Genomic DNA, 24269 nt, shown 5'->3' on the forward strand with positions numbered 1-24269 from the left:
ATTTTAAGATAAGGGAAATCAGTGAAGCAAACAAATGTTGAGCAGCGAATAAATATATCCTTTTTTTAATTGCAATCTACTAGTTCTTTAACTGATACTGAAAACTTAAATTTGTCTTGAAAAACTATTTTCCACAAACAGGTCTTGAAATAGACCGGTCGTGTTATATTCAGGTCAATACAATAATATAACATTTTGCTGGAATTTTGTCACTTTTCAACAATTTTGGCTACTTTAATATCATTTTGCGGCCTCGCTGTTTTGCAGATTTTTTTTTTTGTTACAGACTGTGCCTGTGCCTTTAAGAAGAATTGCATTGTTGGAAGTTGAGTGTTGTAGTTATGTGCTTTAGTGCGCCATGTGGCTGTGTCTCTCCCTCTTCTCTCTCTTCTGTCTGCAACGCCCATTGTCTCCTGCGTCTTAAATGGCTGTAGACCCTTTCCAATCAATCTCCTTGTTGCCGTCTCCTGCCGTGGTCATCGCTACAAAACTACCTAACCGTGTGAGCTGCTTGCCAACCGCCAATAAACAATAGAAGAAGAAGAAGCTAACCATGTGACTCTGAAAGCTGTATGTTTGCACGTTTTTTTCCCCCGACAAAACCCACAATGTTGACGAAACGTTCTGCACCAAAAAAAAATCCAAAAAGGCAGAGGAAGATGCTGACCATCGCAAAAAAAGTTGGACTTCCACACTGTAGGGCGCCATTACGGAATAAATGTGATAAAATTGTTAATGCCTGTCTGAGAATGGTGTATAAAGTGTATGGCGAGGGGTTTTACAGCCTTAAAACATATATAATTATTATAAAACAATAAAGTTAGCGACTTCGCGGATTTCACTTATTGCGGGCTATTTTGGGAACCTATCTCCCGCGATAAATGAGGGTACACTGTACTCGAACCGAAACAGCAAGCTTCAGATTAATCGAGGAGGAAAATAATCGTTTGTCGCAGCCCTATTCTTGTATTATTTATCCTTTCGAGCTTGTGGACAAACAGCACCAAAGGGCACATTTCCAGATCAGCTTTAGTTAAATAGAAGACATAAGAGAGCCTTCAAGGAGAAAAAAAAGGCCTTTTTGCGATTTTCCTACATTCATCCTAGGTCTATTAAGTTGCTAAAAAGTCAGAGTGTGAGCCAAAGTAGAAGCTACAAAACCTCCTGGGAGTGCTGTGCCACTTTCTGACCAGATAAACCGGAATTTAAACGGGATTGATACATGAAACTCAGTCAAATCTACGTTGGTGAGAGACTGGCAGGAAAGAGACCACAGCAGCAGTGCACTCTTAGGGTAAAAACTCTCAGTAAATAGCCTAGAGTAGCATTAAGGAGGAAAAAAGAAAGGCTTCAATCAGAGAAAGCGTCACAATGATCTACTAAGTAATCCAGTCCATCACTGGATGGTCAATGTTGCTACAATTTGAGCCTGTTGTAGGCTCCACAGAGCAGATACAGACAGGCAGACAGACACTTGGTGGATTAGGGTGAGTCAAAGGAGAAGACGAGGAAGGATCCCTGGTGGGAAGACATTCTTCTGTCGTTGTGTTTATTCAGCATGTTTGCTATAGGATGCCTGCTGCAGGCTGCGAGAGAATTCACACTCTTTCGTTAAATAGTCCCAGCAGCAGAGAGTGTGCAAGGGGCACTCGTGCATTCCTACTTCTGATCACTGCTGAGAGCCATTAGGAAATTGGGAGGCTAGCAATTATTTTCTTTTCTTGTCCAAAGGAGTACAAACAATAGATAGCTGTTATTAAGTATAGCTGGAAAATCGAATGAGTTCCAATAACAAAATGTTAACGTGACACACTGGTATTCATTTAGCAGTCTTGTTTGCAGTGTTTCTAATATTTTTCATCTCTACCATCCATGCATTAAAAAAAAAATCACCAAAATTGGTTGTACAACTCCCATATCTGCCTCAACAAACAGCAGTTATTGTATGTTTTTACTGGTCGGTCTGCAAAAATCGGTCTGCTTTTTCCCCCAAACAACTTTCATTGCTTCAGATGTAGCAAAACTGCAACCATGTTTCAAAGACGTGCAAATGAATAACAACGGCAACCATTCCTCTTTCTCAGACCCAACACTTTATGGAAAAGCAATCAGTGGCTGTCATATCAGCAGATTACATTGCCAATGCCAACATTAAAAATAGACAGGCATCAGAATAATAAGATGATAACACGCATTTAAGAGCCTTTGAAAATTAGACCAGCTCCTGAATTCTAGCACTGACACAGTAATTGAAAATGAGTCACATGATGGATGAAGCGCAATCTTGCACAAACATTCAGGCAGTCAGTTTAAAGATGAGAAAGCTCGTCAAGCAGAAAATCATACTTTCCAGTTACCGCTGTGTTCGTGAAACGTTCGCGTGGTGACTAATGGAATGATGACGACAGTCGTTTAAAGGGATAGTTTCATTTTTAAAAATGAACTTCATTCTTTTCACAATGATGGTTCCAGCTATCCATATGAAGCTAGCCGCTAATTAGCGTAGCACGGCTACGTGTTGGCCAAACACAGTTTACAGCACGGGTGTCCAAAGTGCGGCACGGGGGCCATTTGCGGCACGTAGCTGTTTTTTTATTGGCCAGTTGCACATTCTAAAAATATGATTTAACAAGAAAAATTTTAAAAAAAAGAAAAGAAAAGAACAGCAGAAACTTAAAAATCAGCACAAATTTTACAATAATAAAGTCCAAATATTAACAGAAAAAAAGTTGTAATCTAAAAAAGTCATAATTTTACGAGATAACATAATATTATTATTAATATAATAATAGTATATGCTTTTGCTTTATTATATGCTTTATTATATGCTTATTATTATTAATATAATAATATTATGAGGAAAACTAACGTCACTTTAGTAGCATAAAGCTGAAATATTAAAGAAAAAAAGTTTTTTTAAGTAGTAATAATATGAGAAAAGAAATAAATATAAATAAATACAATTAAGAAAATATAAATAAATACAAAATAATTTTTGAAATATTTGGCTGCGGAAAAAGTTGTATTACGAGAATACAGTTAAAATATTATGGAAATAAAGTCAGAATTGCAAGAAGAAAATGTACAAGAAGAAAGTTGTAATAGAAAATAATAATAAAGAACAACAACAGCAGAAATGAAAAAAAGATGTAATTTTACGAGAATAAAGTCAGAATATTAAGAGAAAAACTCTTGAAAAAGTTGCAATTTTACATGAATAAAGTTGGGATATTATGAGGAAAAATAATGTCATTTTAGCAGCATGAAGTTGAAATATTACAGATGAATTAAATATTAAAGTTGTAGTTTTTGGACAATTAGGTTGTGTGAAAGTTATAATATAATGGAAATAAAGTCAAAATATTATGGGAATAAAGTCATAATATTACAAAAAGAAAACTGACAAAGATTATTTAAAAAGAAAGTTGAAATATTTGGAAAATTGGAGAATTGGAAAAAAAATGGGGAAAAAAGAGCAAAGACTGAGTGTCTGACTGAATGCGTAGTAATACATGATATCGTCAATACTTGTATTATTATTAATAACCATAATAATATTAATTATGGTTATTAAAAAATAAACTTGCATGAACTTACCAAGTTCCCTGGACACCGGAGACATGGTAGCATTTTCCCCAATTTTTGTGATGGCATCGAAGTAGGCCTTTCCTGCGATGGTCATTCCTGCATGTGAGGATAACAAGCAATATTGAAACATCTTGATATATTTTAAGCAAAAGCACTTGCTTCTTGGCCATGTCATTGACTGCTAGTCATGTTTCTATGCTATGAGTAACGGCTAACAGTCGCTCGTTGCTAGGCAGAATTCATAGGGCTGTATCACAATTGCCCTTGAGGTTGTTATAATAACAAAATAGGGGCTGGTGGAGGTGCAACCTGAAAAGTTGTCAGGAACCAGGCTCAAGAAATCCGATGATTGTAGACCACCACAATGTATCTCAGCAGGCATCCTCCAATTGTTTATGTTAACGTATTTGAACAGTATGTGGGCGTTGAGGGTGAAAATGGCATAACTTCAACCTTTTTGCCCAAGATAGGCTCTCAAGTACTGTTAAAAACACACATAAAAAAACTATTCAAAAGTTTCAAAGTAGGGCTTAGGGCTTATGGTGTCACACGGGACCTTTAAAAGTTGTCCTTGAGTTTTACATTCTTACCTGTGACAGACTTCTCATAACTCTTCCCCAGGTTGACCAGGTTCCTCAGGCTGGGGTTGAACTGTTCCATCACATTCTGGCAAAAACAGAAGACAGCATTGAGGGCAAAGTAACACAGAAAGTAACATCACAAAGTAACACTTCATTTCAGATATTTTGATACTGTTTTTTTTTTTTTTAACCCTTGAGTGGCCCATTCTTCATTGAGAAGGCCAACACAAGTCAGCGTTTCCCATACATTTATTTATTTGTGGCATTTGGAGCTATGTGTTCGCCCTCTCACTCATAGACACGTTATAAAATGGTACAGTCTGTGATGGTGGCTCATCATCACAACTCTGTACAGTAGGTGGCAGTATCCATCGTAACTCCGCTTAACACACCTCATACGCACCTGGTCTGCCAGAGAATAAGACAACATATCAGGAGGGATCAGTACATTTCCAACTACAGTATATTTAGCAAGTAACCAGACCACTCTAAATACTCTTTTACAAACAAGGGACTAGCGACAAATCTGGTGAAAAGACTTTTGGAGACTGACATGAAAGCACGTAGGTTCCACTACATAACGTAAAAAGGGAGTAAAAAAAACATGAAAAGCAAAACAAATATGTTAAATGTGACAAGCAGGGCGGAGCCGCCTGTGAGTGCTTTTAGATGTGGGAGGGGCCCACAGCAGCACCCGCTGCTCGTTAAGAAGAGCAGGCGTCCGCCCCGGTTCGTGTGTTTTTCAGTTAACGTTGAACATTTACGCCAAAATTCTCATTATCCTGTTAGTGTACAATACATGGTTTCTGCTACATGTAATTGATCGTGGCGGCCCGCCACTACAAAATAAAAACTGACGCACCTTAAAAATGTTTGTTTTTTTTTAACTGGAAAACAATGTTAAGTAATATATTGCTAGGAGATAATGCTGTGACTAGCAAGTCCAATGTATATACTGCATATGCAATATAGATACATATATAGATTATTAGTTCCATACATATTACAGTATATACGTACATGCACCGGAATCGTTGACGCTCCCTGTGTTCCTTATTATCGTGCAAATAAAAAATATAGGTTTGTGTCAAATAGTACAAAATGTTGTACTTTTGTACTAGTCACATAGTACTATTGGACTAAATAGGTCGGGTAACAAAAAGAGGCTCAACATTTGAAGTGCTCTCAGCAACTTTGCCATTAAATGAACAGTTTTTCTGTGCTCTTAATGTATTAAAGGTCCTTAGCTTCCAAGAAAAGTAACAAAGTAGCTTGCTAAGGAAGTCATCTCCATAGCCCATCTACGGTCACAAAAGGTTAAAACACATTTTTTGAGTTTTACAGGCATAAAACAATTCTCAATGCACATAAATGAGAAATTAAAGAAATAGTTAACATTTAAGGTTGCGCGTACCTTCATTGAACATGTGATTCTTTATGTGAGTGGTCCAAAATACATGATGTGGCAGCGAGACACAACCTTCCTGTTTTGTCAAGAGTTATTTCTTGAATTCAGTTAAATTCAATGGTGTTTTTCTCCTTCTTTATCAAAATGCTGGCACTTGAAACTTTCTTTGGCTCCATTTTGGGTTACTGAGGTGAGAGCTATTGAATTGAAGAAATAACTACGTGTACGTGTGGTGTCTCACTGCCACGTCGAGTCTTTGGGAACACTCACATCAAGAATCACGTCTTCGGTCAAGGTAAAAGTAACCTTAAATGTGCATTTATCCCTTTCATTTATGTGCATGTGGAATGATTTACTGCTTGTAAAACTATCAAATGTTTTGTGTTAACATGTTTGGCTTTCTGGAACGGATTAATTGGATTTACATTATTTCCTATGGGAAAAATGTATTCAGTTATAGTCCGTTTCAATTAGAGTCGAACCTTCTGTAACAAATTCATGATGCTAACAAAGGTTCCACTGTATTCCTCTCTCCTACAGCATCCATTAGAATTACATGCACATGCACCATGGCCAATTACGATTCAACATTGCCACAAATAGATTAAAAGTCCTGTGGGAAACACTGCAAGTGCCCTTGTAATGTGACAACAATAAAACCTTCAATCTTTAACTTGGCCTCTCATGTATTCTTTACCCTCTCTGCAAAGAGCGAAGTTCCCCAGACGTAAGTCTCTACTATTTGTGGCATGAACCCTCATCCACTCCCCTATCCCGTTTTAGAGCCCCCCCCCACAAGCCCCACCCTCTCTATTGAAATGCCTGAACAGTCAAGTGCTGTTCACCTCCCTGTCTTGCGCTCCTGGCACTCCCTGGGTAGAACAATGAGGAGGCAGGTATGACTTTACAATGCAAAAAGTACAGAGTGGAGTGACGAAAAAAAGCCAACAGGTTCCTTGCTTCCTTTTCTTCTTTCTCCCTATCCATTGGCATGTATGACTCTCACTCCCCCCTCACACACACACGTAATTACGCAGTTAAACAATAACTCAATTTTGTATTACACCATTGTTTGTTTTCTTGCGTCATGCGAGGAAACCTAACGCACTCACCTCTAATCTCCGGCAGTGATTAGATTAATTTATAAAATAACAATGCTAAATGAAACCAATCATCCATGGACTATTGATCACATTATGCACAATGAGGCAGCAGCAGCAGCAGGATGGCACCATTCGCACATATTCCACACAAACAAATGCACCAGCAGTGAATAATAATAATAGGGTGTGATTTTCTGGAATAAACTCGCTTGTTGGCAACAAAACAATATTCTAGGGAGCTTCATTCAAAGGTGTATGTAACCCCAAAAAGTGCAGACTGAACAATCTACACAATAATCTAACAAACAGCAAGTTAGCAATAAGAAGAACGATGTAACTTTATAACAACTGGTACGGCTCACCTTATAAGTCAGCTCAGTGAGTTTGCTGACGTCTTGTGGAGCCCCGGACATGATGGCACGCTCAATCAAGCAAATCAAAATGTCAACAATAATCCAAGTAGTCAATCACTACTGTCGAACCCAGAGCCGGTCCTGCTCCCAGCATGCACCGCTCGCCCCGTGCACGTGTGTGTACTGAAGCTCCAGCCACCCGAGGACTGACTGCAAGCTCGGAATGCGTTGTTCGCGAACGATCCGTCTCCTACAGTCGGCTATTTGAAATCAAAGGGGGAAGCCGCTCTTTGAAGTGAACCGTCCTGTTTTTTTTCTGTTACAGCCGCACGTGATTGGTCAAAATAACATTACACAAAACACACTACTACAGTGCCCCGCAGGGGTAATTATTTCTCTGGCTTTTTTTCTCTCACCTTTTCTTAAATCACCGTGTTCCCTGCAGGGCTCCAAAGTACACAAATAATTAATGATATACATATAGTCACATAAATAATAGACATTTGATGTAATTTATTTTTACATTCAAAATTAAATACATTTAAGCAACAAATGATGTGAGGAGCCATTTGGGAGTAGAAAGAGTCAGCTCTGTGAAGGGAGCCGAACAAGACGAACTTCTCCCTTAACCGAGCCATCACTACTGCAAGCCAGAGAGACATCTGCCGGTGTTTATGGGTGGACTGTGGCGTCGCCAGTGTTTATCAGGTCAGGTGCTGCATTATTTATTTATTTATTTATTTTTGTGAATTGGACAATAGGCGATGCTTATTTTTGAATGGTGGGAAAAGTGGCGTTTGAAGGAAGAACATTTTTTATTAAGTATAATAAATGATTTTCCACCAGAGGGCGGTACAATTCAATTGTAAAGCCTTTCCAACAGTGATGGGAATTTCAGCTCCTTTAAAAGGGAGTCGGTTCTTATTTTCTCACCAAAATGAGGTCTCTTTCAGTTCCCAATTGACTCCTCAAGTTTTTGCTCTTTAAATTAATTAATTACCACAATAATATACAATTTTACTATCAAAATACCATAAACAGTGTAAAATGTATTACTGATGTTCATTGATTTTATGGCCCATTATACTCAACGTAACAAAAAGTACAAAAGCAAATACCAGTTTGACAAAACGATCTATTTGTGATTGTATATTTAAGATTTTAAAAAATGTAACAATTTACAACTGGACAACATCTACTGACCCATGCAAAAAAATATTAACAAAATGTGTAAAACTAAAAGAAAAAAAAGCAGCATCCACTAAGACCACTTTATCGCTAGTGAAGACTGGCATTAAGAAAAACCAAGTGCCTCAGTATATGTCCATGTCCATTCCAGTCCATGACCATCGTTACATCTCAATGGAATGCTCATGACGTGATTTCACCCAAACAACTGCTGGCAGAGGCCCCAAAACAACTGTTGTTTTGCACCACAAAAGAGTGAAACCATTCTTGTCTGGGCATACCTCCACCTTGACAATCTTCTTTCCCTGAGAATAAATCCTTGGGTACTGCACCAACCCCTGTAGCTGTCCTCTCTAGTCAGAGTGGAGCTGTCCTACCTAGTCATTGAGCATGAACTGATTAACTAACCAATTAACTAACCGCATTTGTGGGTGGAAATATGTGCGAGATTCTGCGCATGTGCTTGGTGATGTGTGCTTTTGTGACGGGACCTTACAATGCATTTTGTGTCTAACATGACCATTCATGGTATGTTATGTTATCTGGCTGTCCTGTACTCGATAAGTCAAGTATTATACATTTAACATTTCTGTAGTGATGAAGTTCAGTTGAGTCAAATCAATTGAAATGCTGTAAAGCCATCCCCTCGGGGATGTAGGGTAACACTCACTCACACACTTAAATCCTCAAAAGGTCAATAGATTATACTCACATAGTTTGTGTCAAGTCATTCACATTTTTTCTAAAACTTGACATACGTATTACTAATAAAAATGAATATGTTATAGATAGATTTATTTCAGGCATACTGTATGCGTATGTGATGAGAGAAAATGACTCAGTGTAAGAGTTTATGTTTTATGGAGTCACATGCTCGCCCAAATCTGGTGGTGTTAGCACCATCGGCAGATATTGCCTGTGGCATAATCACAGTCATTCAAATTCTTCCACTTTCTTAATTGATCAAAGTTGTCTTTTTCCAAGACACAAACAACATCCCAAAAACAGTCAGGAGAGCCCACACGCTGAAAAAGGAATGCTGTGACCTTGCACTGATGGAGTCCACTGCTCAAGGCTAATTGCTGTTCCTGCAGGGCACATGACTGCAACGCATGGTGACAATATCAAGCCTTCATCTGCACGCTGGGAATCAGAGTGGAGCTCATAAGTAGACGGGTTGTCGCTTCCTCTCTTCCTCTGGATTTAACTTGATTTATTGAGGTCCTCGAGAGCCTCCCAGAGAGAGTACCAGCAGACATGGACAGGTACACACCTCTATGGGCTCCACTCAAATTAGTGATTCATTTGATTGTATGTGTTTACAGAAAACATGCCGCAAGCATTTTGTTGCTGCCTGTCCTGGTTTTCCTGGGTGTGGCAAAATGTGACAACCCACTGACAGATTTAGGTAAGTTGATCAACTAATTTCACCTTTCGAGCACGGTGCTGATGACACAGAATCTTCCTTAAACAGAAAACATTGCAGGGAAACTGGTTTTCTATCAAAAGGACGGCAACGCCACCTACGTGAGAGACACAGGAGAGCTGGCGTCTGACGTTCCCACAGAGACCACATTTGAACTTTTTGACCCACAGCAGAATTTCAGCACGGCAAAGTTCAGCTACACGTGGGATTTAGGAAACGGGTATGGGGATTCAACTCATTTCTTAAAAGTTTGGAATTCTTTATGCTCATCCTGATTTTGAAACACAGAGAGGTGATCCAAGGGAATGAGCCTGTTGTTCGCTACCACTATGCCTCGTCTGGAAACTACACACTCCGGCTTAAAATAGGAGTCAACATGACTAAATTCACTCCAGCTTTAACTGGGGTCTACACCAAGGACATCCAAGTGCTCGGTTTGTGGTGTTAAGTTGCGTATGAGGTGATGCCAGGAGGTAATGCTGTGACTAACAAGTCTAATTGCTTTGCAGATGCCATCAAAAGCATTGAGCTAAAGGGGCCCTCTGATTATGAGGTGTCTCAAACCACCGGTCTGGCTTTCCATGTGGATGGAAGGTAAGATGAGCTGCATGTAGTTTCCCCATCTACCGAACAAGAACATTTGCAATCAGTGTGATTGTCTCTTCAGTCCCCCCATGTGGGTGTGTTGGCGTTTCCTTCCCAACTGCGTGCCCGACACAACAGGGGGCTGCACGCTGACCATGCTGTATGAGAACACCTTGTGGCTCAACCACACCTTTACCTCGGTCGGGTTTCACTGCCTGGACATCAGCGTCCGCAATGACATCAGCAAGCTGCAGACCTCCTTCAGCCTCTTCGTCAGGAAAAACAGTGAGTGGTCACATTAAAGGCCTCTTTGCATAGGACACAGAGACTGAAACATGGGAAAAGGGTGACAAGGCACACAAATTCCTTAAATCGCACATTTAACAGACAGCTCATGTAACTAAGCATTTTTCTAAAAGTAAAGGTCCGCTATGTTGCAAAATATACTTTTGAATCAGTGGTCCCCAACCCCTGGGCCGCGGTCATTTGCTACCGGGCAGAAAGAAAACATAATTTAAATTAGTTCATTTTTTATTTTATTTTGAAAAGTGACCGGATTCTCTCTATTACATCCGTCTCACTTGACGCATGTCCATTGTGCGTGTGCTAACTTTATCTCATGCCGCGCAGATAGACTACTACTGTATTTTTTACCGTTTTTATTTCACCTCATATTTGGTGTCAAATGCTGATACTATGTGGGAATGCATAAAGGTAAGTTTTGATGACTTATTGAGTGCTAATGTGCACATTTGTCTCAAGTTAATTCATGCTAGCGCACTGCTTTTTACCACACACGTCAAACAGGATGTAATAATATCTCTGGAAAAACTTGGCTGGAACTTGAACTGGTGGATGGTGGGTCGCCATTCATTTTGTGCTTTTAATTTGATATTATTCATGTCTTTAAATAAATAAATAACATAAATTAGATCGCTATAACGAAATATCTTGCCAGGTGCAGAGTTGCAGTGTATAGTTGTCCCTCGTTTATCTTGGTTAATTAATTGGTTCCAGACCCGAAGCAGTAAGTGAATTTCCGCGAAGTAGGATTTTGTATCAATAAATGGAATATTGTCAAATTAGCATAGAAGACCTGTTTATGACCTTGTAAATGGTTGTTATTAGAGCCCTGTAGACATGAAATAACACCCCTATAGTCACACTCCTTTACTCCTTTACACTCCTCTTATTTTTTTTTTAACATTACATTGCGCAACTGTAATGCGCAGGCCGCGGGATCACTGCAGGGACACAAGAGACGGCCACAGCTTTTAAATGTTAGCATGCTAGAGAGCTAACTAGTTAGCCCTCATTTTATTTATTCTAAACTTAAGAAAGGGTTTCAAACGGAGTGGGGAAGAAGGACAAAGTAAGAAGCCCAAAACTTACCACTTCCACACGCAATGGAGGGAGAACCTTTTTTCACTCTATCATGTCGGTCATGCCATGGCTGACCTCATGCAGTGTTAAGGTAATGTAATAATGCAATGTCATGTCATGCCTCATCAATGTTTTGCGTCATTATTGCTGCCGAGTGACCAGAATACTACATATAACTTGTCTTTCAATATTTTTTGACTAATAATGGGCCGCAGTCAACCACAAAACAGTGACCATTTACTGTATTAGTTAATTAATTTTTGAAAACCCGCGATAGAGTGAGGGGGCAATGTTCGAACCGCGATGTGGCGAGGGATGACTGCACATTTAAAAAATGGATAAAATGCACAACTGTGCTTCTTGGAGCCACACACTCTGTCGGAGACAGCCGTGGACAAACACAACTCATTAACATTAACGCTACAGACACACACAACAGTACGTTCACAGTAGGGCTTCAATTCCAGCATCAGGGCTAGATTTCTGGCAGCCCATACACGAGTGGTTTCCAAACTTTTCACAGTCGCGTACCCCTTCAGACATTATGTACCCCTCCTCCTGCACACTTCGAAAATATTAACCTTTTTTTAAAATCTTAATTAACTTGAGATATTGAACATGATGAATTAGTAAATTCATTTGATGAGTAATTCTGGGTAAAACATTTTATTTTGCATGATCAAATTTGTTATAAAGTTTCACATAGGAGCACTGCTACATAAGTAAGTACCTGTAATCATCTTACGTATGTTTTATTCTGATGTTCTGGATCCTTTCTGTTTGGATGGGTTGAATTTGAGCTTCACTATTTTGTCCACATGCGATCACTATGATTTAATACCAAATTGAAGGGGAAAGTTTAACAAGGGCAAAAATACATACAAACAGAAATGAGGCCTCATTTTCGCCCACCGCGCAGTGGAAAACCAAAAAAATCACCAAAAATCTTCAAGATGAAACACTCTCAGTGTACAGCATAACCATCAGACTTACTTATTTGTTTATATAATGCACACGGAGCAAGAGCGTTCGGTTTGTTTGCGACAAAATGCTTCCTGTTGGCTCGACAAAACATTTCCACAATAAGTCGAATGAACAGGAGTAAACTTAGCATAGAGTGGTAGCTCAGTTTTTGATATGAATTCCTTCCAAAAGCTTCGAAACGTACAAAAAGCAAAGCAATTTTTCCAATAAATCTGTTCCAGACACACAAAAATATTAACAATAATACATTTTATAGTGAATAAATATAGTTTTAAATGCAGAAAAAAGTGCTAAATAATTGTAAATGACAAAAGGACGGGACTTATTGTTGACGCAGACTTCCCTTAAATCCTGGCAAGATCGAAAGCAACCGTGTGTCTCACTTTCCTTATCAAATTATCAAATCAGATTTTTATGTAATCCTTCTGAATGGACAGTCATGGACACATAACCTCCTTGGTGGAGGTAACAGCATTAGAAAACAGCCAGTGTGCATTGTCACCAGCTTATACTACAAAGACAAGTACGTCGTACTACATCTTCAAGCTCAGAGGTGTCCAAAGTGCGGCCCAGGGGCCATTTGTTGCCCACAGCTGTTTTGTTATCGACCCGTGGCACATTCTAAAAATATGATTGAACATTTTAACAAGAAAACAAAAAAAAAACAACTGCAAAAATGGAAAAAATTAACAGTAATTTTGCGAGAGTAAGGTCAAAATGTTAAGAGAAAAAATTGTAATCTAATGAGAAAAAGTAATTTTATGAGAATAACCTCTGAATATTATGAGGAAAAATAACGCCATTTTAGTAGCATAAAGACAACGTTATTTTTGTAAAGCCACAATATTATGAGAAACAAACACAACAAAACAGTCAAAGACAAACAAGTCTTTTTTTTTCCATAACTCATTGAAAAAATAAATACATTACACTGATTTTTTCCAGCATTAGCATTTTAATATGGATTCAGTGTCTTTCGATCAAAGGGCTTGAAGAGCGTTGAAACAACAAGATTGGAGACATTTGCTGTGTCATGGGGTGTTTCGCATAAAGACTACCATGTGCCGTTCAGCTGCGTTAGTTCCACAGGCCGGGAGCGAGGCCCGTGAAAATGAAGAAATCCACCCATGCCTATACAGAGCTGACTGGCCTGCCCATGTTTGCTGTGCTTAACTGATTTGCTCCTGTTGCTGAGTTACGGTTATGCTAAAACGTCTCATAACATTCTTCTGGGAAGCACCCTTTTCATTTCTGAAGTTCAACTTTGAGCTGGGAAGGCATTATTATTATTATTATAGTTTAAAAACAGGCTGGTGAGGTTGAGGTCGGCGCTCTTGGGTTCTTCCACATCCAACCACCCCGTTGGGTTCTAGGGCGCAGTCATGGTGGAGGAAAAAGAGCTTCCACAAAATTCAAAGCATTCATCCATCCATCCACTTTCTATGCCGCTTATCCTCACAGGGTCGCAGGGATATGCTGGAGCCTATCCCAGCTGACTTCAAAGCACACAAGCATCCAAAACATCCAACATTTCTATACTAACGCATATTGTGTTTTTTTTTTTCCAGACAACGGCAACATGCTCTTCATCTTGTCTTGCGCTGCTGTTCTTGTGGCAACCTTTTCTTTCATCGCAATTATTGCCTGCCGCCCTCGACATCACAGATCTCAGGTACAACACATACAGTAAATTATTATTATTATTATTATGGCCGCACGGTGGTCTAGTGGTTAGCACGTTGGCCAACACAGTAACAGCCTGGAGATTGGGAAGACCTGGGTTCGATTCTCCCTTGGGCATCTCTGTGTGGAGTTTGCATGTTCTCCCCGTGTGCGCGTGGGTTTTCTCCGGGTACTCCGGCTTCCTCCCACATTCCAAAAACATGCATGTTAGGTTAATTGGAGACTCTAAATTGTCCATAGGTATGAATGTGAGTGTGAATGGTTGTTTGTCTATATGTGCCCTGCCATTGGCTGGCGACCAGTCCAGGGTGTACCCCGCCTGTCGCCCAAGTCAGCTGGGATAGGCTCCAGCATGCCCCCGCGACCCTAATGAGGAGAAGCGGTATAGAAAATGGATGGATTATTAATTATTATTATTATTCTCAGAGCCTGGTCCTACCCAATGTGGCGCCCTAGCCGAAATGTTATATGATGCCCCCCTCCATCAATGACTTACATATTCCTGCAAAAGAAATTGAATGGTGTTTTTTTTGTTGTTGTTGTAAAATAACATGTCACCCAATTTACCCAATTTAATTTGGTTAACAAATTACAAATAATTCTTAAAAATCTGCAATACAATACAATACAAATACCCTTACTTAAAAAGAGTAATAAGTTATAAATAGAACAATCAACACCAAACAATATAAATAACCACACAGTTCACACACAATAACTAATATAACTAATAATGATAACTAAGACATAAGCTCCATTTACACTATGCAAGAACTATAGACAAAACTAAATAAAATAACTATATACAAAAGTTATATAAAATACCTACATACAATTATATGCAAATCTATGTACAAAAAGTGGGGGGATTTATTTCCTATCATTTATAGTCATAAAAATTGTGCATTCCTTTACATTTGAACCCGAGTGAGCTTTTTTTCTCCACATTTACTCTACACTACACCATCGGTGTAGTGACTTGCCCACCATCTGCTAGGAAGTTTCATTCTCTCTGCTTGCGGGCTCAGCTTCTAAAACCTGTCGCTCATTCTCCGTATATTCAGGCTAAAAAAGATAAGGTTCTGGATCCTAATTTGTCCATAAGTAGTCATTGTCAGCGGCGGCTCTCACGAAGTCTGCCATGATTAGTCGTTGCAAACAGACATGCGATTTCTATGCTGCTATTGTTGACGGAAGTAACATTAGTTCCTATCAATGGGCTTTATGAAATCAATGTGCCAGGAAAGAAGTTCCGGTAATGTTGAAAATGATCAAAATACGGCAAAATATGTAAGTATTACATATTATCATGAATGTACCTGTCACTGTATGGTCTCTGTTATGAACGGCCAAGGCCGTGATGCAGGAATCCAAAATGCAGAGTCGAATAGGTGAAAACAGAAAAGGTCTTTAATACAAAAATGGATAACAAAAAGGTACCAAAAACCACACAAGAAACAAAGTACAACCAAAATACATCCGGACCTAGTCGCGGGAAACAGTAACAAAAAACACTGCTAGCAAGGTGAGCTGAGCAGGGAAAAATACAGACAAGAACAAAAAGAGCTGCTAACAAAAAACTAGCAGAAGTACCAAAGAATACAGCTACTGCAGAAGACGTCAAGCAGGCAGGTAGGTACTTACAGGTGAGCAGAGCGAGGGTCAGAAAGCCAAAACACAATGCACAAGAACAAGCTGGAAGGAGCTGAACAGGGTGTAGCAAAGGGACAATCTGGCACTGGATGTGAGTAAGCACACAGCTTAAATAGAACAACTAATCAGGCACAGGTGAAGATGATCAGCAATCAGGGTGCTCAGGAGTGTGCTGCAACAGAGAAGCAGTAGAAGGCAGTACCGCAGCACACAATCCTGACAGTATCCCCCCCTTTTATAAGACGCCCCCTGGCGGCATACCTGGTTTATTGGGGTGAGCGGAGTGGAAGTCGGAAATGAGGGAGGGATCCAGGATACGGGAGCAGGCGACCCAGGAGCGCTCTTCTGGTCCATATCCCTCCCAGTCGACCAAATACTGCACCCCCCTCCCCCTTCTTCTCGAATCTAATAAGGCTCTCACCGTGTACGCGGGCTGACCGTCGATGATGCGGGGCGGGGGTGGAGCCTCGACCGAAGGGCACAGTGGACTGGTAGCGACAGGCTTGATGCAGGAGACGTGGAAGACTGGGTGGACTTTAAGAGCCGGTGGGAGCTCCAGCTTGACAGCTGACTTGTTAACTATTGCCTTGATCTTGTAAGGTCCCACGAACCTTGGAGCCAGCTTCCGAGAGGTCCCTGCAAGCGGAAGGTCTTTAGAAGACAGCCATACCTCCATCCCAGGCTGGTAATCAGGTGCGGGAACCCGGTGCCTGTCAGCAATCCGGCGGTTGTGTTCTGCTGTACGTGTTAATGCAGCCCGGGTCTCTCGCCAGATGCGTCGGGCACGTCGTAGGTGTACATGAACTGCCGGGACGGTAATTTCTGCTTCCTGGGAGGGGAAAAGCGGGGGCTGGTAACCAAAAACAGTCTTGAAGGGTGACATACCTGTCGCCGAGCAGGGTAACGAGTTGTGGGCATACTCGATCCAGGGGAGGTGGGTCGACCAGGAGGAGGGGTGTCGATGACAAACGCACCTGAGTGCTGCTTCCAAGTCCTGGTTGGCCCGCTCCGTCTGGCCGTTGGACTGAGGGTGGTAACCAGAAGAAAGACTAACGGTCGCCCCCAATGCCTTATTAAATGCCCGCCACACTCTTGAAGCAAATTGAGGCCCTCTGTCCGAAACAATGTCTGCAGGTATCCCGTGTAGGCGGAAGACGTGCCTCACCAACAGTTTAGCTGTCTCTAGGGCCGTGGGCAACTTGGGGAGCGACACAAAATGCGCCATCTTCGAAAACCTGTCCACGATATTGAGTATGACGGTCCGGCCATATGACGAGGGTAATCCAGTGATGAAGTCCATTGCGATGTGGGACCATGGCCGACCAGGGACAGGTAACGGCTGAAGCAAACCGGCAGGAGGGCGATGGGAAGCTTTACCTCTGGCGCAGACGGAGCAGGCGGCGACAAACTTCTTCACGTCAGCTGTCATGGTAGGCCACCAGAACCTTTGGGAGACCAGGAATAGGGTTCGTCGAATCCCCGGGTGGCAGGCAATCTTAGACGAGTGACCCCACAGCAGCACCTCGGATCTGAGTCGTTCAGGAACAAACAATCTCCCCTCTGGGCACCCCTCTGGTAGTTCCGTCTGTCCCGCTGCCTCTGAGACCTTCCTCTCCACCTCCCACTGGAGGGCGCCGAGTATCCGGGCGACAGGTACGATTGTCTCCGGTGGTGAGTCCGACTCCACCGGGGAAAAGATCCTAGATAGTGCATCAGGCTTAATATTCCGTGATCCAGGTCTGTAAGTGATAGAGAAGTTAAACCTTGTTAAGAACAGTGACCATCTGGCTTGGCGAGAGTTGAGTCTGTGCGCTGAGCGTATATATGCCAGGTTCTTGTGGTCCGTAATAACTACCAACGGCTGGGCTGCACCCTCCAGCCAATGTCTCCACTCCCGCAGCGCGAGCACAATGGCCAGCAGTTCCCGATTGCCCACATCATAATTTCTCTCTGCCGAGGTGAGGCGACGTGAGAAAAAGGCACACGGGTGCAGCTTCTGGTCGACTGGTGAGCGCTGGGATAGAACCGCCCCCACTCCCGTATCCGAGGCATCGACCTCAACGATAAACTGCAAGGCAGGATCAGGGTGAGTAAGGACAGGGGCAGACGTAAACAGTGCTTTAAGCTTGGTAAACGCTTCCTCAGCTTCGGGAGACCATACAAAGGGAACCTTTACTGATGTAAGCCTTGTCAGAGGTTCTGCCTTTATGCTGAAATTACGAATGAACTTCCGGTAGAAGTTCGCGAACCCCAAGAACCTCTGCAAGTGCTTCCTTGATTTGGGAGAAGGCCAATCGACCACCGCCTGGATCTTGGCGGGATCGGCTCTTAACTTGTCCTTCTCCACTATAAACCCTAAAAAGGACACGGATGTGGTATGAAACTCGCACTTCTCCGCCTTGACAAAAAGGCGATTCTCCAACAGCCGCTGAAGGATGCGGCGTACATGCTGGATATGCTCCTGGAGGGAATTAGAAAAAATCAGGATGTCGTCTAGGTAAACAAAACAGCAGTGGTTAATCATATCCCTAAGTATATCATTTATTAAACATTGGAATACGGCGGGTGCGTTGGTAAGGCCGAAGGGCATAACAAGATACTCGAAGTGACCGAGTGGCGTATTAAAAGCCGTCTTCCACTCGTCCCCCTCTTTGATTCGAACCAGGTGGTAAGCATTCCTAAGGTCGAGTTTGGAAAAGATCTTGGCCGAATGAAGAGACGAAAAGGCGGAGTCCATGAGAGGAAGCGGGTAACGGTTCTTAATGGTAATGTCATTAAGGCCGCGAAAATCAATACAAGGCCGTAGAGACTTATCCTTCTTTTCGACAAAGAAAAAGCCGGCCCCAAGTGGAGAGGACGAGGGGCGAATAAGTCCGGCAGCTAGAGAGGAAGCAATGTATTCCTTGAGCGCAAGTTGCTCGGGTCCAGAGATGCTATAAAGCCTAGCATTGGGTAATGGTGCTCCCGGAAGGAGTTCAATAGCGCAGTCATATGGACGATGGGGGGGTAAACTCTGAGCTCTATCCTTGCTAAATACCATGCGGAGGTCATGATAGACGTCGGGAACACCAGTGACATCAATCTTCTCAGTGTTCCTAGGTTTACCTGAAACTGTGGGTACCGCGGAACGTAAGCAACTAGCAAAACAGTGACTGCCCCAATTAACTATCTGTCCCCTCGTCCAATCCACCGTCGGGTTATGAATCTGGAGCCAAGTGAGACCTAGAACTACGGGCGCGGATTGAGACGGAGCGATAAAAAAACTAATGGATTCATGGTGGTTGCCAGACAATTGAAGAGATAACGGAACGGTTCTATGAGTGACTACCGCCAAGGGGCGTCCATCCAGTGAGTGAACCTCCTTATGGTCTCTCAACTCAACCCCCTGAATGCCATGTTCCTTAACAAAATTAGAGTCAATAAAGCAATCATCCGCCCCAGAATCGACTAATGCAGAAATCCGAACATTGACGCCCCCCCCCGTAATGAGTCCAGTCACCTGTAGTCTCTTAAAGGCTGCTGGAGTCGGAGCCGACGCCGGAGGCATTTCAGCATACTCACAACGGTCCTGCGTAGGCTGATTCTCCCTCGACTTAGATACGGCGGTCGATCCTGCGCCAGTCTCCTTAATAACGTCAGGAGGAGATCCGGCGCGGCGTGCCGGTCGCGCGGGGCATCTGTTGATGGTGTGGTTGGGTTCGCCGCAGTACAGGCAAAGGCGGAGTCGTAGCCTCCGCGACCTCTCCGCAGCAGACAGGCGTCTTCCCCCGAGTTGCATGGGCTCCGCAATCTCCTCGGTGGCCGCCGTTGATGGAACTCCCTCTGTTCCGCTGGTTCCGGAAGTTAGTGGTATCAGCCGAAACTCCTGACGGTGGTTCTTGGCTGATCCTGCAGGTAGTCCCTCACTGCGTTCGCGATCACGTTCCCGGAGGCGATTATCCAGCCGTATGGCTAGGTCGACAAGCTCGTTGAGCGTGGTGGTGAACTCCCTCACTGCCAGCTCATCCTTGATCCGCTCGTTAAGAGCCTTGCGAAATATTCCGCGGAGAGCCTCCTCATCATATCGGCTTTCTGCCGCCAGCACTCTAAAGTCCACAGAAAAAGCCGCTACCGAGCGTTTGCCCTGTCGTAGGTCCAACAATTGGTTACCGGCCTCCCTACTACGGATAGGGTGATCGAAGACCTGCCGTAGCTCCTCCAAAAAAACAGGATAGGAGGTGCGTAACTCCGGCTTAGCTTTGCTCACCGCTATAGCCCACGCTGCTGCTTTATCAGTAAGTAGGCTCATTATAAACGCTATCTTGGCCTGGTCGGAATAGTAAGTGCTGGGTTGTTGGTCAAAAATCAGGGTACACTGGTGTAAAAATTGTCTGCAATCCATAGATTCCCCCGAAAAGCGTGGGGGGGGTGGGAGGCTAGGCTCGCGACTATTACTGCTGCTGGCAGCAGGTGCGATTCGAACAACCTCTGATGAGGGAGCTGCACCCTCCGACTGTCCTGGGTGAGAGCCAAGTCCCAGATGCTGCTCAATAGCGCTAATGCTAGTGGCGAGGGCGGCCAGGGACTCCATAACTCCCCGGAGGGATTGCTCATGGCTGCCGACGAGCGCACCTTGTTGGGATAGTGCGGCCTTTATATGTGCGAACTCTGCGGATTCCATGTTTGGCCAGATTGTTCTGTTATGAACGGCCAAGGCCGTGATGCAGGAATCCAAAATGCAGAGTCGAATAGGTGAAAACAGAAAAGGTCTTTAATACAAAAATGGATAACAAAAAGGTACCAAAAACCACACAAGAAACAAAGTACAACCAAAATACATCCGGACCTAGTCGCGGGAAACAGTAACAAAAAACACTGCTAGCAAGGTGAGCTGAGCAGGGAAAAATACAGACAAGAACAAAAAGAGCTGCTAACAAAAAACTAGCAGAAGTACCAAAGAATACAGCTACTGCAGAAGACGTCAAGCAGGCAGGTAGGTACTTACAGGTGAGCAGAGCGAGGGTCAGAAAGCCAAAACACAATGCACAAGAACAAGCTGGAAGGAGCTGAACAGGGTGTAGCAAAGGGACAATCTGGCACTGGATGTGAGTAAGCACACAGCTTAAATAGAACAACTAATCAGGCACAGGTGAAGATGATCAGCAATCAGGGTGCTCAGGAGTGTGCTGCAACAGAGAAGCAGTAGAAGGCAGTACCGCAGCACACAATCCTGACAGTCACAGCATGTATGTAAAACAATAATACATCACTGGAGGATTTTTAGAGGGCTTTATAGTCGAAATAGGTGTGCTCCATGACGTGTATTGTTAGCTGCCTCATGCTAACTGTTTTACTTTCTTTAGAACGCACATAAAAGGGAAGGACGTGTGTTGATGTTTCACACAAGGATTGTGGATGATGGGCAAAATTCCCAAAAAGTGCAGTTTTCCTTTAAAGGTGAAATATTTTCCCAATTTTGTGGTGCCCTCTGGAAACCATGGCCCCCTGAGCATCGGCCTATATTGCGTAATGGACCAGCCAGCTCTGATTATTATCATTATTATCAAAATTAATTGTATGTGACCAAAGCAGTCTTTCGGGTTGCCTGTTCATGCATCTTATGGCCACTAGAGGACGACATATGCTCAAAAATACAGCGAAGAACTTAAACTCACTAACTGGACACAACATTAGGCACAATTGCACAATATTCTCGAGCTTTTCTAAGCCATTCGTTATGCAGAAGAATAAAAAGGGAAGCATGCCTTTTAAGGGTCATAATGTGTTAGATTTGTATTATGCGTAGTCTGTCCTTAAACAACAAGAGACATTAACACATTTCTACTGCCTTGCGTCTTTCTCATGTTTTGGTTACACCAACATGTGTAACTAGATGAAGTATCAGTACATGTGATGCACTGCACTATAAACTACAATGACAATACTAAACAGCAACTATTGTACTCTATTCAAAGTGTCTACTAATCGAGTGTCCAGTGTGTATAAATACCCACCAGCCTTTGAAAACAGATTTCATTTTGTTATACTTGGTAACAATTTGCATAATCTTCATTTTACAGATTGCAGCTTCCAGCAATGCTTTGTTCCTGAAGAGTCAAGAGCCTGACGGCCACAGCAGAATTATATTTAACGTGTCCAGTGTTGACAAAGAGGAGAAAGAACCGCTTGTGTTACAGTATGGAACTTATTAAGCATGATGACTTACGAGCTTTTCTGAGGATGACAGGAGTTTCTTAACATTTCTTGTGTGATAAATGCACTCGTACATAGTGCAATCATACACATCCTGTTGTGCACACATAATGCATGTATTCCTGCTGTGCTCCATGCTGTTTGAATATATCTCTTAGTTCCACGTTCGCTAGGATGGCAGGTCATGCACATTCTGTATTTGCCATGTGTGGCGACGATCAATTTGTGCCCCCCAGTGTTTGAGTCATATATTATTAACTTCAATAAAGGTCATATCATAACACTAACTGTTGGTTTGAGCACAGTGTGGATTGATCAGTGTGCCCTTTTATGAGGTAAGCCTTATTTCTAAATAATGAAGTGGTAATAAAATAATGTGATTTCTGTATAATTCTTGAACGTTGGTGTTATCGAGTGATGTCACAAAGCAACACCACTTGCAATGGTGACACTAAAACATATATAAATATACGGCAACAGTGTAAATAACATGTGTAGTCATAATATTTCACTTGAGGACTCCTCACCAGCTGTGACGAAGAGCAGCCGCATTCATCAGCCGTCTTTCTAACGACAGCTTGGTCCTCTGTTCGTTAATAATTGTGACATCCCAAATGGATGTGTCCTGACACATGCACAGTTGGGGAGCTCGTGGTTGCTATGGTGATGACTACCATCAACCTTGACCCCCGCCTGTGCTGAGTTTTAAAGTTTTACGTGCACACTCACAGTTTTTACCGCTCTTCAGACTGATGAGATGACATTGCACGTTGCCATTTGCTTGATATTTTCAAGAAAACATGTTTTTATTGACGTTTGGCCTATATTAAAACATATTTGTTTTATCTATCTTCCACTGCGTCTGATGTTGTGCTTTGTCTCACGTGTCTCTTTACAGCCAGTCGGGGGCGCTGTTCTGCCAGTGGCAACTTTTCCTCCGCAGTGCTGTTAGTTTATTTATTAAAGGTAAAACTGCATTCTAAGTTCTACCGTACGCGATTTGTGGTAATGTTTGACTGTAGCAGATGGTCCTGAGCAACTTCAAATCAGGTATGGACGATAACTTCCCTCAAAATATGATCATTTTAAGCGTCTGGTACGATAATTTGTCTTTACACGCCACCTGTGACAGTCACAACATTATGGGGAATAAAGTCATAATACAAAGATTATTTAAGAAGAAAGTTGAAGTAATTGGAAAATAAAACGGCAAAAATGAGGGGGAAAAAAGAGCAAAGACCAAATTTCATACTAAAAATCCACTTTTTCACCTGTATCACAACGCTGAGATGCAGTTCTTGTCTGCATATAACGTCTTAGCATAGCTACATTTGTCGGTTTACAAAATATCTTAAGCGGCCCTAAGTGGCATCCTTTCATTTTTTCATTATATGGCCCTTGATGGAAAAAGTTTAGACGACCCTTGTCCTATTACAATCCAGCATATCGTCAACATTTAAAGGTGAAATTGCAACACAGTATTTCCGCTTTAAAGCGTATGCCATGCTTTTGACTTGAGACAATCTGGCTAAGGTGTTTCAGGACTTTGTTGTTGGAAAAAGTCACAGGATGAACGTCTGCCATGTCACTGTCGACCTTTTGGCCTCTCTTGCGTTAAGCGTCGCTAATGCCACCCACGCCACCTGTTGTTGTCTTGAAGCCAAGCCAGCTCACTTAAAAGATCCTGCTCAGCCTGCGTTATATACTACTCATGTCACACCCACGTCACTTATAGTACCTGACAGTTACCACTAACAAGGCAGCAGGTGACTTAAACTTGTGTGTGTGAGACATATGCTTAAATAGTCCAGTTCCGATTAACTTGCGGATTATTACGGATGGCCCTGTGTTACCTCGGAGCCTTCTCACACAGTATGTCACAAAAAAAGAGGACACTTCTTACATTTCAGCAACCATGTTATGTCTTCTCATGGCACAATACTATTAAAATGAAACGTGGAAATAATTTAGAGTAGTCATTGTACAGCTAGTATAGCAGTATAGATTTGCTAGCCACTGAAAATGAGTCACACATTATCTAAACAGTTGCAACATGAGTGGATGCACCTCACAGTGAACTTCATTTTTATCTACCAGGGCCTTAATCCTGTTGGGCATGAAATTCACAAGCGCTGCACAGGT

At 42.3% G+C, this 24269-nt stretch overlaps 2 protein-coding genes across 6 annotated transcripts in view; one reads left to right on the plus strand and one right to left on the minus strand.

Annotated features, from left to right (window-relative positions):
- Positions 1-7269, minus strand: part of baiap2l1a (BAR/IMD domain containing adaptor protein 2 like 1a) — a 35720-nt gene extending 28451 nt beyond the window's left edge. The window contains exons 1-3 of one of the 2 annotated variants that reach the window (XM_054768992.1): positions 7043-7269; positions 4179-4254; positions 3598-3684 (exon numbers count right to left, since the gene is read on the minus strand). In XM_054768992.1, the coding sequence (XP_054624967.1) occupies positions 3598-3684; positions 4179-4254; positions 7043-7093 (214 nt within the window). In that variant the 5' untranslated portion in view covers positions 7094-7269. The remainder of the gene's footprint in view (positions 1-3597; positions 3685-4178; positions 4255-7042) is intronic. The other variant, XM_054768991.1, reaches the window with a different exon arrangement.
- A 366-nt stretch (positions 7270-7635) lies between these two features.
- On the plus strand, positions 7636-24237 carry tmem130 (transmembrane protein 130). 4 transcript variants are annotated; one of them, XM_054769034.1, is made up of 10 exons: positions 7636-7741; positions 9316-9486; positions 9547-9629; positions 9696-9867; positions 9936-10081; positions 10157-10241; positions 10315-10517; positions 14168-14271; positions 23026-23093; positions 24225-24237. In XM_054769034.1, the coding sequence occupies exons 2-9, from the start codon at positions 9479-9481 to the stop codon at positions 23077-23079; spliced, it is 855 nt and encodes a 284-aa protein (XP_054625009.1). In that variant the 5' UTR covers positions 7636-7741; positions 9316-9478; the 3' UTR covers positions 23080-23093; positions 24225-24237. The 4 variants fall into 4 exon arrangements, with proteins under 4 accessions (XP_054625009.1, XP_054625006.1, XP_054625008.1 ...); XM_054769031.1 differs by lacking the exons at positions 23026-23093; positions 24225-24237 and adding an exon at positions 21995-23005; XM_054769033.1 differs by lacking the exons at positions 23026-23093; positions 24225-24237 and adding an exon at positions 21995-23005 and having other exon boundaries at positions 9708-9867.
- The last annotated feature ends 32 nt before the right edge of the window (positions 24238-24269 follow it).

Source organism: Dunckerocampus dactyliophorus, chromosome 2 (assembly GCF_027744805.1).
Source record: "Dunckerocampus dactyliophorus isolate RoL2022-P2 chromosome 2, RoL_Ddac_1.1, whole genome shotgun sequence".
NCBI classification, from domain to species: Eukaryota; Metazoa; Chordata; class Actinopteri; order Syngnathiformes; family Syngnathidae; genus Dunckerocampus; species Dunckerocampus dactyliophorus.

Coding starts and splice junctions, on each gene's coding strand:
- tmem130 (XM_054769031.1), top strand. Junction 9,868..9,935: donor ACGTGGGATTTAGGAAACGG/GTATGGGGATTC, acceptor TTTGAAACACAG/AGAGGTGATCCAAGGGAATG. Junction 10,242..10,314: donor GCTTTCCATGTGGATGGAAG/GTAAGATGAGCT, acceptor TTGTCTCTTCAG/TCCCCCCATGTGGGTGTGTT.